At 40.2% G+C, this 15807-nt stretch overlaps 1 protein-coding gene across 2 annotated transcripts in view; it reads right to left on the bottom strand.

Annotated features, from left to right (window-relative positions):
- Positions 1-1767: 1767 nt before the first annotated feature.
- ANKMY2 (ankyrin repeat and MYND domain containing 2) overlaps positions 1768-15807 on the bottom strand; it is a 37522-nt gene continuing 23482 nt past the window's right edge. For both annotated transcript variants that reach the window (XM_059396755.1, XM_059396756.1), the window contains exons 5-10: positions 15344-15504; positions 10430-10644; positions 9519-9654; positions 6465-6593; positions 4401-4530; positions 1768-2925 (exon numbers count right to left, since the gene is read on the bottom strand). In XM_059396755.1, coding sequence (XP_059252738.1) covers positions 2741-2925; positions 4401-4530; positions 6465-6593; positions 9519-9654; positions 10430-10644; positions 15344-15504 — 956 coding nt within the window. In that variant the 3' untranslated portion in view covers positions 1768-2740. The remainder of the gene's footprint in view (positions 2926-4400; positions 4531-6464; positions 6594-9518; positions 9655-10429; positions 10645-15343; positions 15505-15807) is intronic.

Below are 15807 nucleotides of genomic sequence, written 5' to 3'. Positions count from 1 at the left end.
AGTCCTGGTGCAGTCTCAAAAGGTTCTTGAATAAGGCCATCTTCGTCAGAGAACTGGTCATTGTTGGAAGAGAAGTTTGGGACAGGCTACTGCATCCACCCTAGCACTAAGAGCCTGATCAACGAACATCAAGTAACTTTGACCAAAGTTACTCATCATGAGCTGAGTACTGTAGGCCCCACGAAGCAATAAAGTTCGGTGAGCAGAGCAGCAACCTATTTCATGACGTAAACGGTACATTTGGGATCAGATTTAAGTGGGCCCATAAGTGGCATCGGCAATACTAATTTCGAATTCCACTGGAGCAAATTGGACATTATAGTGTCCCAGTTAACAACTAAAAGAATTATAAAAGAATGTGTAGCCAGATATTTTATTTTGAATCCCACTATCACTGAAAAGGATGAAAACATTACTCCAATCATAAAAACATGGCTAGCAAATTTTATTTACTCTTCTTTTTAAAGAACTAATGGAAATATGTCTTCATTTATATGGAAAAAAAGGTTTGCTTCATTCTTTTTCCATCTTACAGAGTCTTCTTAGGTTTGTTTGATATATAATGTCCAAGGACTGTAGTTTTACCTAACAGAAGGAATAGAGAAAAGTGTGTCTATTCTGCTTCCAGAAGCAGAAGTGTTCAGATTATGTATTTTTTAAGGATTTTATTTATTTATTTGAGAGCAAGAGTACATGAGCAGTGGGGGGGAAGGGCAAAAGGAGATAGAGAAAGAGACTCCTGATGAGCAGGGAGCCTAACTCGGGGCTCCATCCCAGGACCCTGGGATCATGAATAACCTGAGCCAAAGGCAGATGTTTAACTGACTGAGCCACCCAGGTGCTCCAAGAAAAGTTTCTTGATAGCATATCGAAAATAATTCAACATGGCTAAAAACAAAAATGATCCACCTATATTGACATTATAATGGAAATATCAATTGGAGATTATGTATGACAAAGGAAGGAATTATAATTAGAACCAATCCGATTGTCTCTTAAACTCCATTTTCCAACCCCGTCTTCCCCAAAATACTTCATAGAAAATTTTAACACTGACACGGCTTATACCTGAAGTCCTTTGTCCACTGGCAGTTATAGCCATGCTAGATTCTGATTCCTGTTAGCATTCACTTCAATGAAGGGAAAAAGTTCCTCTCCATTGCCACATCTCTCAGTTTTCCTATTTCTTCCTGCTTTTGCATAATTCTCTATGTATTCGAAGACAGGCATTGTAACGGTAACACAAAATGGCGGTAACACACATACCAAAAAAAAAAGATAAAAGATTAAAAATCAGATAACACACATAAAAACACCAGTGGGAGAGGGCAGCCTGTGAGGATGACTTTACTAGTCAAAGAGGGATGTTTCTCAGTGTGTAGATGAGGTACCTTGACCGGTAAGTGAGGCTTGTCATGACTGACAAGTTTAGGGGCCAATCTGCCTGCTGAATTCCTACCCAGCTAACGGTTTGCATTGAATTCACTCACAAGGAGTCTTCGAGGAACAGTGTATTAGAGGGCGTACAGGTGTAGTGCTAAGGTTGGGAGAAAAGTCAATGAGTGAAGGCAGGGAGAACCAGCAACATAGAAGAATCTTGATCAGCGAAGTGAGGTGGGTACTGGAGTCATTTTGATTTGCAATAGTACTCATGAAAACCCTTCTTACTCTGTTCTCTAGCATTTGCTGATTTCCTAAAATGTAGGTTCTCTAATATTTCTCTAGTGTTTGCCATCCCTCAACAGCAATAAACCAGGAAACAAGATGTGGTGTTGGTTATATCAGTAGGCATGATTTATTTTACAATCATTACAAGAAACTCTGAAACATAGCGCTGTCTTCGGCGATCAGGCCCTAGCCTGGCTTCTGTATGGCATGTGCTGAGCAGTGGTGGCAGCACATTCTAAAAGTGAGTTATAAATCAGTTTCTGGGCAGGAAGAGCCCCATGAAAAGCTTACAGAAAGAAAAAATCCTTTCAAGTAGAATATAGCACATGAATCTGTTTCATAACTGGGGACACACTATGTTTAGCCATTATTTTATCAGAAATTTCATGAGATACCCCTTTTAATGCACATGCTGAGATAATTGTAGCTATGCCTTTGTTCTGACATATCTGAAGGTACAAATGCTGTAGATAAAATGTCACTGCAGGAACTATATAAAGTTCAGACTGCTGAAATTGTTTCTATACAAAACTACAATGAATGAACTGTGACAGACCCTGTAATGTACACCTTTTCTTCATTTCACTGCATCTAAATAAGTAGAACTTCACTATTATAAATGCTATTTATATGCATCTTATTCACATATAAGTTATGACTTGTTTAACTATCCATCTCCGTGGCTCATAAAGTCTTCCTTCCTGAAGAATCTTTCTCCAACGCCTGTTCTTCTTGCCCCTTTGTTCCCCAGAGCCTACATTTCTTCTTGAAGGGGATGTCTTTTGTTTTGAGAACAACTGCTGAGAAGCTGGCCTCAGAAAAGGAGTCAAAATGTTTCTGCAATACTTTGAAACACACATTTTTCCCTTGGAGTAACTCCAATCACAGTACAGAAATCACCAGGAACTCAGGGCATGGTAGACAGAGCTTTGCTTGAAGGCATCCATTCTAGGAAACATGGACTCCCGCCATGGTGCCATGCAGGGGTCATGAGGCAGTGAGGACACAGTCACGTGAGCTATCTGGCTACCTGCCAGGGCGTGAACCATCCGTGCCGGCCCCACTCTGCCCTTCACTCCTCAGATTCCTGAGGGCCTGCAGGAGCCTCCTGGAAGCCTTCCAAACCCGCTCCACTTGGAGAACATTCTTTCTCCCTTTCCGCAGACTCCTTAGGCTGACAAGTCTCTTGGGAGATCCCCACATCAGCCTCCGGCTGCTCTTCATGAACACAATTAGAATTGACATCAAGTTTGCCATCTGATAAAAAGAAAAAAGAGAGAGAGAGAGAGAAGGTCATTTTGCTGTCCTATCACATGTCAGTCTATCGTCTGAATGCTTTCCGTGTATTAAATTACTGAATCCTCACAACAGCCACATGAGGTAAATGATCCCTATTATCATTATTGTCATGATTTTTACACATGTGGAAACTGAGAAGAGATGGGCTTGACAACTTCCTCAGAGTTTCACAGTCAGGATAGCAGCAGAACCAGGATTTGGACCTAAGCCTCTGGCTCTGCAGCCAAGCCTGGAAATCTCTGAAATGCTTGTCTGGGACCTGCCTTCGAAGAGAGCTTTGCCATGAGGGAGCTTGAGGTCTTTGGGTAAGTGCCTGCACAGGGTGCTTTCCTTACCTATGAAGTGGGGGGTAAGGAAGTGTCGCCTACACAGCTGGAGAATAAAGGTGTCTATGACACTTCCAAGGGTGGGCGGCCCCTGCTGATGCCTACCAGCCGGGAACTCCCTCTGTCCTGACCATCTTACTCTCTCCCTCATTAGGTAACAGGACCAGCTGTCAGCCTCTGTCTTCAACATGCAGGATACAAGTTGGGTCCGGAAAACAGGAGAAGGCATGGCAGTCAGAAAGCCTGACGATTCTCTGATGAGATAAATAATCTCTGACGATTATTTATACAAATTAAATTTTGTACGAATTGTTCAACCCTATTCCTAGTGTTTCTCAAGCAGGTGGTGAAGGCAATGCAGTCTACTGAAGGGTGGGGGTGGAAGGGCTTTGTTATCAGTCAACCAGGCAACCTTTTCAAGCTAGATGTGCTCCACAAAATGTATGATATGTTCTCTGGGGTGGGACGCGGGCCTGGAGGTGGGTTCCACTGCAGTCTGGGAATCCCTGCTAAGGCAACTCACTGTTTCTGATGAAAATGAGTCATACACCTCATGAGGGAGGGAGAGAGAAAGTAATATGGAGTTCAATGCCTAGATACTTGGAGAAACCTAATCCGTACATTAGCGCTACAATCTAATCTGTAATTTATAAATTTACTCTGTAATTTCACCTACAGCTTTGTATTTTAATTGAAAAAATTAAAGGTTCCCAACCTTAAAATCTTTGGGTAGCCATTAGGGGAAATTTAATTATTTCCTTAGTCAAAGACCTTAAGATCCCTTGTGAGCCGAGTATAAGTGAACACTCATTTAGAGTCCCATCATTGCAGGGCATTCCTGTGAGTCAGAACATAGAATACAGAATAAACGATATGCCTTAGAATTCTATAGCTCCTGTCTTCCAGAGACTTCTAGGCTAACCATATTCTGTACATTATCCCAACAACTCCAAAGAGGGACACACTGAAATGTGATTCTTTTATCGGTCAAGTCCAAGTACTTTTGGTCCCCAGAGAAGACTCAGTTCCTTGGTGCCTGTATTATCATTAATAATATCATTCCTCTGCCCAAGAGAAGCAGTATGAGCTTGCTTTTTATATACATACTGTTTTCCTCTTCACTCTTTTCTTTGGCAGCTTCCAATTGTTGCTTTTCGTAAATGTCCTTTAGATCCTTACAGATTTTCTTATGTGCAAACCAGTGTGTTTTCTGGCAGGTCTGATCACAATATATAACCTGAAAACAATTGTAAGTTTACTTCATTTCAAGAGCTGTGACTGCATGATATTCCAACTATGACATTAAGCCAAGAGCTATGCTGTAAAAAATGCTGTTTTCTATGCTTTCCTTTATTTTTATAAAGATTTATTTATTTTGAGAAAGACAGCAAATGAGAGCATGGGGGGGTTGGGGGTGGGCAGAGGAAGACAGAGTCCCAAGCAGACTCTGCACTGAGTGTGGAGCCCAACACAGGGCTTGATTCCATGATCTTGAGATGACAACGTGAGCCAAAACCAAGAGTCAGACGCCCAACCGACTGCGCCACCCAGGTGCCCCTACGCCTTCTTTTTAAAACCATGATGGCCACTGATTTATATTTGTCATTTTTAACTTATACTTTACAACAATAGATATATATTAAGTGGTCTACCAAAGACCTTAACAAATGATTTAAGAAGAACCTACTATGTGTCAGGATTGTACAATGTCAAGGAAGATAGAGCTGTCTCAGAGGAAACTAAGCTTGAGAAAGAGCTGGATGGAACGGCATGGAGGGAGGCAGATACCCAACATGACTCACATCGTAATACAGGTTGTAACAGCAACAGGAGCACAAAGAAAGCAGTGACTCACTCTGTATGAACAGAGTCAGTCAACAGAGAAATGGGCAAGAAGCATTCCAAGCAGAGATTATCTTGTACAAAAGTGCAAGAAGGAACGTGAATTATATGTTCAAGGACAGGGAGGAGTTTCTGTAAATGGAATTGAGATTTTTGCAAGATTATATGCCAAGCACTGTGCTAAACCCTTACATAGAGAGGACATGTATTGTAGGCTGTTTCATTGGTCCCGATTCTTTATTCTTCCCTTCCTGTGTATACTTCCTCATGAGATTTCAAAGTTCTTTTCTCTGATGGGAAGGAGAATTCACTCTAAATTTGGCCCTGTGACTTGTTTTGGCCAAAGGAATGTAAGAATATGACAATTTCAAGACTAGACTATGAGGGACCTTGTGCCCTTTTACCTCTACTATCATTACTAGAACGGCTCAGTCTGGCCTGCTGGTCCAAGAAGGACAGGAGACACAGGGAGAAAAAGTACCCTGGCTAATCCCAGCCAGCGGCCAACATGGGAAATTAGCAAATGATTGTTGTCATAAGTGTTTTACATGCAGCAACGGTTAACCTACGTAGATGGTCTCAATGAATGAATTCTCACAACGCTAACCCCATTTCACGTACAAGGAAACTGAAGTTCAAAGAAGTAAGTAGTTGAAGGAGAATGAAGCTGCAGAAATAAGTCACAACAAAATGTGATAGCTATTATTAATATGCTGAAGAATTCCAAACTTGAAAACAAGAGGAGATTAATATAATGAAATAAATAAATCAATATAACTTAGAGGGTAAAGTGAATGTACAGATGAATGCTTATGGGTACTATCTGTGAGGAGAAGGTAGGCCCTTTACAAAGATCATGGCAGCAGAAGTGGGGAGTGGAGTTCAGAAGAGCTTAAAGATGGGTGGCAGTCACAAGGGAGCTGGCGGTCTACAAGAGATGATGAAGAGATTATGGTTCAAGTCACCATCAGAAGATTTAAGATGGCGTATTTATGAACTGGCCTGTTCTAGGCGCTCATATCTACAATAGTCAATGTGTTACAATCTTTCTCTATTCATTCACTTGTATTCCTTCTTTCTTGGAAGCGGTTTACCCAGATGCTGCGGCAGCCTGGAACATATGGCAAAGAACTGCGCCGAACATTTATCCCATACTGCTCTTTCAAAATGACTTTTAATTATTAGATGCACAGAATTAGAATTTATGCTCTATTAGAATGTATTAGAAAACTAACGTCAACCATTTTATTTAGAGAACATTACAAGTCAGTTATCAAACGATATGAAACCTAAACCATACTGAAGAACTTCAAGGAACTTCATTCTTACCATCTTGCAGACGGAACATCTTTTACTTGCTCCCTTCTCTCCACAGGTAGTGCAAAATTCCACATCCACAAAACCCACCTGACCAGTGATGGCTTGGGTAAGAACAGAGAATGCAGTGGGATCAGAACCCTAGAGGAGGTATGAAGAAGAGCAAAACACACTTTAAAATTGCCATCGGAAGACTACAGAGATGACACTCCATGAATGATGTCCAGAAGCAGGCACACCAGAGATGGAGTCATTCAGGCTGCCGGTGACCTACACTTTATCTATGTTACCTTATAAGAGCATGGTAGTCAGAGTCAATTACTGCTTCAGAAAAGAATCTAGGGTACCCCTGAATAATGACATAGAATCTTTCTTGTCACTCTTTCTCGTTATACAAAATCTTGGTGGCAAGAACTCTTTCTTGTTATACAAAATCTCATCATTTACTTTGTTATATAAGAATTTGTTTAAGCACCAGAGCTCCTCCCACAGAAAGATACTCAACTTAAAAACAAACAGGATGCTTTACTCAACACATCCTATAAAATCAGAGACATTAGCTAGTCTCCCGGAAGTCAAAATACTCTGGCAAGTGATAAAACACAACAACTTTAATAGGATACTCTGTTGCTTCACATTTTCTGCTGAGCTTTGTGACAGGGAGAAGCCAGAGATCCACAGGAGGAAGAGGGAACCGAAACCTTGGTGGGAGGGCCCAGGCATCAGCACAGTCAGAAAGTGCCACAGGCAATCCTCATGGCAGGCCAACCCTGAGAATTACCCTGTGACAGGAAATGGTTAGTGCTACTTCAGTGGCTTGTGAACTTGCAAGTTTAACAAAACCCATTAGGAAGTAAACAGTGGCTTCCTGGGACACTCACAACCACAGGCACTGTCCAGATAAATCAAGTTTTCCAGAGAGAATATATAACTCTTAAAGAAGAAAAGTTTTTACTTTTATTTTTTATTTATTTGTTTTTAAAGATTTTTAAAAACTTATTTGACAGAGAGACACAACAAGAGAGGGAACAGAAGCAGGGGGAGTAGGAGAGGGAGAAGCAGGCTCCCCACTAAGCAGAGAGCCTGATTCGGGGCTCGATCCCAGGAGCCTGGGATCGTGACCTGAGCCGAAGGCAGACACTTAACGACTGAGCCACCCACGTGCCCTGTAAGAAGAAAAATTTTTAAAGAGAGAAAAATTTTCTAAGTTGCATTATATCCTATTCTCTCTATTAATAAACCTTTCCTCAATGACTCAGATCACGAGGGTAAACATTAATGATTACACTGCATCAACTCGAAGGACAATAATGCTATGACACAGGGCTACAGTGAATGGCTCAACTCCACATTGTTCTGCTTTGACTTTTTCTTTAAAGTACTCTGAGCTATTTTCAGTTCTGCTGTTTTCCACTTTGAAGGTGAAATGTCAGCTACCACTTGTTAGTGTTGAAAACAGCCCACGGCTGGTCGGCTAGCCGCTTCTCTGACATCCATTCCCCCAATTTCTCCACCAAGAGAAGCGGAACGTCATTCAAAGGAGCAGGGTCCAGACCAACCAAAACTGCTCTCTTCCCCAGACAACCTGCAAAGCTAAGAGAAGATCTGTGCTGGATCTGGTGTGCCTATCTCTGTGCTTCTGAGTATATGGCAATGAATAAACCCTACTGATTTAACTCATGGTTAGTTGGAGTTTGATATGTGGACCAAACCAAATTCATAATTGATAAACCACCCTCATAATTTGCTACCTTTAATCTTCCAAAAGTTCAAATACCAAATAGCCAAGTATATTAAAAAGTAAGGGTAAAAAAATCTCTATGTGAAATCATGGAGAACTCTCTGGGATAAACGAATGCACGAACTTCATGAAATCACCTTGTCTCTTCAGGTCTTTCTTATTTCACGGCTCTGATCAGACAAAGTCTTAATATATGAAGGAGCCCTGAGAACCCACCTGTCCTCATTTCTCACACTGAGAAGGATGGGACCGCCTAGAGAAGGCAGAGAAGAACCGACATTTGCTGGAGGGTGGGAGGAAGTCATGGATGGGACCAATGTGAGGATCAGCTTCTGACCCAACAGACAAAGGCTGATAAAGGATTTGATTGAAATATAGCAAGGCATGACTGGTGTAGATACGGTGAACAGAAATGTGTTCAAAACACAAAGAGTGAGGGCGAATCTTAAGACATACTACTTAGGGCCGCCTGGTGGCTCTAAGCCTCTGCCTTCAGCTCAGGTCATGATCCCAGGGTCCTGGGATCGAGCCCCACATCGGGCTCTCTGCTCAGTGGGGAGCCTGCTTCCTCCTCTCTCTCTCTCTCTCTCTCTGCCTGCCTCTCTGCCTACCTGTGATCTCTGTCTGTCAAATAAATAAATAAAATCTTAAAAAAAAAAAAGACATACTACTTAAATAAGTATATGATAAAAGGACAATAAATAATTTAAAGAACAGATAATAAAGGTGAAATTTGCTTCCTATAGCTGTACATATGGAGCATATGGAAGTATAGAAGTATAAACAGAATTTTGTTAAGTATGAAACATTTATAATCAGAGGCATTAAGGTAGAATATGAGAAGCTGGGACATACTTTGAGATTGCTTATCAGGACATACAATGAGCCTCCCATGGCTCATCCCTTCACATCCCCACCGACCAGGAACCATCAACCTAGACAATCAATTCCTACTTCCATCTAATATGGGACTTTGTACTGGTTTTTCATGAGCTACAACTGTACATGTGTGTATCTGTATTACCCACATTTACGGTTTCACAGAAGTCTTTAAAATGTAATTTTCCACATAACCATCCACATTCTGACATAGGAGAATACTACTTATTAAACCATGAGCTATATAAAAATGAAAAAAGAGGCTCAAGAGAGGGGAAACGGATGCCCAGAAACAGGTATGCCTATCGCCATGTCTGTTTCTGAAAACTGTTTAAAATAACAAATACTTATCTCTCTATTACATTAATAAACCCATATGTTAAAGAGAACTTGTCTGTAATTGTACAAAATATGGTAATCAGGTCTTACTGGTAGAGTTAACTTACAATTTCCACAGGAGCAATGCTTCGCACCAGCTGCTGGAGGAGTGTGGCTTCACAGTAAGGAAATTTCCTGATGCTTTCCCTTATGATCTTTTCTTGATATACCGGAAAGCCATCTGAAGCTCGGCCTTTTAACAAACTGAAAGATATTTTTTAAAAAGTAACTGGAGTTGAATCTCTAAGCATTTCCTCCCAGCTGAACCCATGAACTGGGAGTAATTTCTGTACTACCCGAGATTTTCATTGTCTCTTCCAATCGTGCTGATAGACTTAATTCAAACTGCTGTTCTACCTGCATGTTTGGCTAGTCCTTATCCTGCTTACGTGCCCTGGGAGGTATTCGTAAAAGGGACCCCTGCCATAAAACACACACGAACCGCCATTACCGGAGTAGCTAGTTACTCATTACCATGCCAGTTATTTGTACAAAGAGTGAAAACTCTCATTAGGTTACACACTGCTGACACAGTTCACCTTTCTCAGTAAAACTAGGGGGGGTGTGTGGAATTTGACCCCAGGGGGTCAGAGAACAAGGATAACACGCAGCTCTCCCAGGTTCAATAATGGAGATGGGCTGAGCGCCATGATGAACCCAGAGCAACAACCTGAGGCATGGTATACCCATCCTCAAAATTGGACTTGGGCTACCTTCTACATCTTACACAAGCTACCTAAACACTTCAGCTCTCTCACCTGTAAACTGGGGATAATGAAAGCATTGTTGTAAAAAGTAGAGAACTGAATAATCATTCAACCTAAAGAGAACACTGCTCTTATTTCTTGCAGACTAAATGTGAGCCCAACAATAACAACTGCTGCTAAAATGCTTAATTTTTTAATCCATGATGAGGCTTTGTATAATAAAACATTATCCATCTGAGTATATTTTACACGTGGCATGGCTGAAATGGTACCTTTTGATCAGAGCGTCCAGTTTATTCTCTCCATCCTTTAAGAAGCTAATACATTTCTGGAAGATACAGCTGATGTAATGCATTTTCATAGCCAACACTTCATTCATGTCTCTCTGCTTCATGCATTTCTCACAGATCAAATCCATCACCTTGTAGCACTTATTCAGGGCTGTCTCTTCTGCCAGCAGAGGGTTCTCATTGACAAGCATCACGATCTAGAAGACATTCCAGTGAGCTTCGAAATTCCATGAGAGACTTTTCATGTACAAATTGGATACTTATTTTGGGTTGATTTCAACAGATCACCAAATAAAGTGTCTCTCAGGGTCACATGTTTACGAAGTTAATTCAAACTGGAATGCAAACTGCCAATGATCCAAGTTCTAAAACGAATACAGAAGGACCCTGGCATCCTGAAATCTCTTGAACTCTGTGTATCTGAGTTATACAGTGATTTGCTATCAAGCTAAACCCGGGTGTTAGCATGCTACTCACAGTCATGGTTTTAGAGTCTCTGTTAAAAGCACTTTAAAGGTAGACACGGCACACGTACATTTCCTTTATATACAGAATCAAATCCCCAAGCAATCACCACTTCTAGCTAACATTACTAGAATTTCATGGCTAGGAGTACTGTAATTCTCATTAATTCTTATTAATTGTAAGAAGATGAGGTTTTTACAGAAAGAAGCCTAAAAAAAAAAGGTGTATTACTTTCCAATGAACTACATTTCTCTGTGGAAATTTTTATGATATGCTTATCATCTATGGTAATGAGAAAAGGTCAAAGAGGAAAGCAAATTAAAAGCCTTCAAGGAGAAATGTTAGAGAGTTATCAAATCTGATGCATTATGAGTCCCACACATCTCATATAGGCACAGATTAAGTGCAAGATCAGCGTAACGAGGAGTACTGTTTTTTACTGGCTTTGTTACTGGGAAGATGATTACCTACCTGAAGTAGGTCTGCAGAGGGCCACTGGAAACATTCATGTGGACATACCAGTAATGTAAACACATGTGTAACACAGGCACAACTGTTTGCATAGGGCAGAAAGTCGTGTTTGTTAACCTATGTGTTACAGTGAAACGCCTATCATGGGGAATGTAAATATCAGGGAATCACAGACAGCAGATTGCACGAATTAGATCCTTTGCTTCCAACAGGAAGATCATTTATAAACTTCTATGAATCCCATGCATACCTTCCTACCTGAAAATTTAACAGAGATTAAGAGTTCTCGTGAAATTAAAATATGATTTGTACTTATTTTGGGGACTACCAGATTGATGTATAATCGAGTATTTTACTTAAAATACAGCACTCAGTAATAAATGAGGGGTCATGAAATAAGTATAAGAAGATTTGTTGGTAAATGTGCCGATGACTTTCCCTACAATAACATATATCAAAAATTAACTTTTGGCAAAAAAGGCTCATTAATCACACATTTATATTTCTATTGTCAACACTAATCATTTGAAACTGTTCAACATTTTTGGGTAAAGCATTTATAATCAAAGCATAGGATCTTAAACTGAGAAGTAAAAACTTAAAAAAAAAATCTCAGAACCATTAATCTCAGGTTAATTGTTTCTTTTCTTTGTTAAGACATTAGGTTTTGTTTTGTTTTTAAAGATTTTATTTATTTATTTATTTATTTATTTGAGAGAGCAAATGAGAGACAGAGAGTATGAGGGGGCTGGGTCAGAGGAAGAAGCAGACTACCTTCTGAGCAGGGAGCCTGATGCAGGACTTGATCCTGGGACCCCAGGATCATGACCAAAGGCAGTCACTTAACCAACTGAGCCATCCAGGTGCCCCAAGATGTTGTGCTTTATTTACTTCAAAGTATATACTAGTATACCCAAAGAAAAATGATATATAACCACAGCTCTACTATGAGCCTACTGAAACATTTCACAGGTAATCACAAAAGAATAATATTTGAATTAGCTACCTTCTTCTAATCTCTGCAGCATTACAAAGTCATCCATTATAAAGAAAATCTCATTATTAATTATCAAAGAGGAATAAATGTATTCCATTAAGTGTAAAAGCCTGATATAGCTCCTCTCCCCAAAAAATGTTAGAATATGTTTACATAGTGGCATTTTGAATTTTTTATTTTTTAAATACCCTCTAAGAAAAAATTACCAAACCAAGAAAGTTAATAATCAAAAACAGGATCCCTTGTGTACATCCGTCCCCTGACCCCTTAGAGACTACGCTCAATTCTGTTATTATTTTTCCTGTGACTCTCTTTTTCTCCTTTATAACCTGTGTACTTTGGGCTTCAGCACAACTGCCTAAGTCCCTGCTGAAAACAAACATCCTGATGCCACAGAAGTCACTTACCCTCGCTGCCAATACAGCGGTGTGATGTGCACTGTGGTGAAAAGGGGCATCGTGTGTTGAGGAGGATTTTTGTGCTGCTTTTAAAAGACCTTTGACTTTATAAAATGGCTGTTAGTTCCTTTTTTATAATACACCCCAGGAAGACCCTCGCTGGCTTGGAAAGGGCTAAAGCAACGAAAATAAGGCATCACAAAAGCACTGTACAACTTTAATCTAAAGTGTGGGGGGCAAGGGGGTAGGTTTTTAAGTGAATAGATCATTTATACCTACAAAAACAAGGTCTAGTCTGGAGAAAGGTACGAGAATCATAGAATAGTATCTTTTATAAGACCAAGAGTAAAAAAAAAAATAGAATGTAGGCGATTTGCGTTTCTATACCTTTACCATTTATTGCCTGTATAAATATACCCTTATTCTAATTTACTCAAACAGGTGCTCTTATAGACAATTAGAGATAAAATAAAATAATTCTTAGGACATTTAACCCCAAGAGTCTAGGTTCCATGTAAACATCCAAAAATTACTCTATAGACTCAATTATTGCAATCATTGAGATTCCTGCAACATTAAGGGGTAGAAACATAAACATAAATTACAGTAAATCAGAAAAACACAGGGAATTTCTACAAATCAGTCTAAACCTGAAGATTCTATAATGCTTGGGCCGCAGAAGAACAAGAAGGACCCAATCCACACACATTCTCCATATTGAGAAATAATGTACCCCTAGGAAAAATCCTGTCTTCCTACCTAGCCTGCCCCACCACTAAGAGTAAGGGTGCTATAAGTAGCTCCTATACGGGCGTTATCTCTTCGCTTGTGTATGCCGGGAAAGAAACAGAACAGAACAAAACAAAACACTGATACAGAAGAGGCTACCTATTTTTTAAAAGGTTAAATTCTAAGTTCCATATACTCTCCACCGTAAATACGAACATATGGTTCAAGGCTGAACTTCTTTTTTGCCCTCTTAGGATCACAAGGGTTACCTCCGGGGGTTCTTTCAGAATGGGAAGGACATTTGAGTTTTGAAAAATAAAAACAGAAGAGGCTCTACCAGCCTACTTTATGAAAATGGATCTGCGAGTCCGTCCTCTCTCTTACTGGCCCAGGAAAGTAATTTGGGTGGAAAGCCACAGAACACGTATATTTTGTTGGTTTGTTTGTTTCTTGAGGTTCAGAGTCTGTGTGGAAATGGAAGCATTGATAAAGTAATAACATTACATAAAATTTGGAATGTCGGGGCGCCTGGGTGGCTCAGTGGGTTAAAGCCTCTGCCTTCGGCTCGGGTCATGATCCTGGTGTCCTGGGATCGAGCCCCGCATCGGGCTCTCTGCTCAGCAGGGAGCCTGCTTCCCCCTCTCTCTCTGCCTGCCTCTCTGCCTACTTGTGATCTCTCTCTCTGTCAAATAAAATAAATAAAATCTTTAAAAAAAAAAAAATTGGAATGTCTATCTTCAAAGGAGTGCTAGGCTTCAAAAGAGTTACTTATAATACTTATTTTAATGGTGTCCGGTATGTTCCACAGACTCAATGTAATAGACTTGAAGGGAAATTTAATTTACTGCATCTATAATATCATTTTTTATTAAGAGAAAACCTCAGTGTTTGATCCGGTTTACCACCTTGCTCACCAAACAGTCCTGAATTACTATCAAAACTACACATGAATGAAGATAGAGATGAGTAAAATTTGAAAAAGGAGAGCATCACTGTAGCATACAGAGAGTTTTATGTAATGATTCATTGAGGAGATTATACTCATCTGGATTGATTTATAAAAAGTAAAGATAAAAAAAATTTGGTAAATAAACAAAAAAGGTTATACGTAAACTCTGAAGAAAAGAGCAGTGAAAATAGTTCCAAATGGCTCCTGAAGTTTCTCTGGTAAGCCAAATGAACTTCTGGGTTGGTCTAAAAAGTTTGAAAATCTGTGTGATTTGACTAATACTGGAAGAACTGTATTGCTTAAAGGCATCAAATAATTACTAATATTAAAATATGAGCTCAGGACGAGATTTCAGAACACTTCTTAGAAGAATAATTATTGTGGCAGATGCTGTTGGTGCCCCACCAAAATCCCCACTCTCAGCTTCCGGGACTGTTGGTTGCTAGGGGCTCAGAGCTGCCTCCTTCTCCAGGGAACCAACTCCATCCATCAGATGTGGCCTTCTTGGGAACTACCTGGGAACCTGTCCTTTCTCTCTGAGGACAGCCCTCAGAGAACGGCAACTGAGTGATCCAAAAGAATAGCTCCCTTGCTTCTCTGGAGCCATGAAGAGTCCAGAACTTCCAATGAGGTGAGGTGGAAGGTGGGCTTCAGCTGAACCCACCTCTTTGCCTGGCTTTTCCTCCCAGTCTAGCCTGTGCCCCTCACCTGCTCTCAGGCTTAAACCGAATAGTCCCTTCACTGTACCAACTGAACAACAGAGCCTCACCTCAAGCTCAAGATCCACAAAACCCAACCATGGCAACTATGATCTTATAGAATTAAGAGCAGTTTCAACGCTGAAGGAATATTTAAATAAAAAGCAAAGACAATAAACACAACATTACCTTGACAGGATGAAGATTGGTTGTAGTAATAATTTTGTGCAGTGGGCCTGCCAACTTTGGAGGCAGTTTCGGCTCTTTATCCAGCCCCTGGGGTTTAGTGTAATAATCCAATCTCTCGCGAGGAAAGAAATTATTGATGATCGTCACACAGTCGTGTTGACCTTTTAATAGAAAAACAGGAAATCTGTTATTTTGTTATTCAAAATATGACATTTTCCAATTTTGTATTAATTAGGGTGTGATTTTCTCATAAAGTAAAATATGAACCAACATCTTTAATTTTCAGGAAAAGTCAGAAGAAGAGGACAAGGAGAGGTAAAATGTTTTGAGGAACATCTATAAGCACCCTTTGTGAAATCCAAGACATAATCCCCTTTTATTTTTTTTTTAAGATTTTATTTATTTATCAGAGAGAGAGAGGGGGAGAGAGCGAGCACAGGCAGACAGAATGGCAGGCAGAGGCA

This window comes from Mustela nigripes, chromosome 4, assembly GCF_022355385.1.
Source record: "Mustela nigripes isolate SB6536 chromosome 4, MUSNIG.SB6536, whole genome shotgun sequence".
NCBI classification, from domain to species: domain Eukaryota; kingdom Metazoa; phylum Chordata; class Mammalia; order Carnivora; family Mustelidae; genus Mustela; species Mustela nigripes.
The sequence above is the reverse complement of the archived record's forward strand: the minus strand, read 5'-3'. Positions and strand labels throughout refer to the sequence as shown.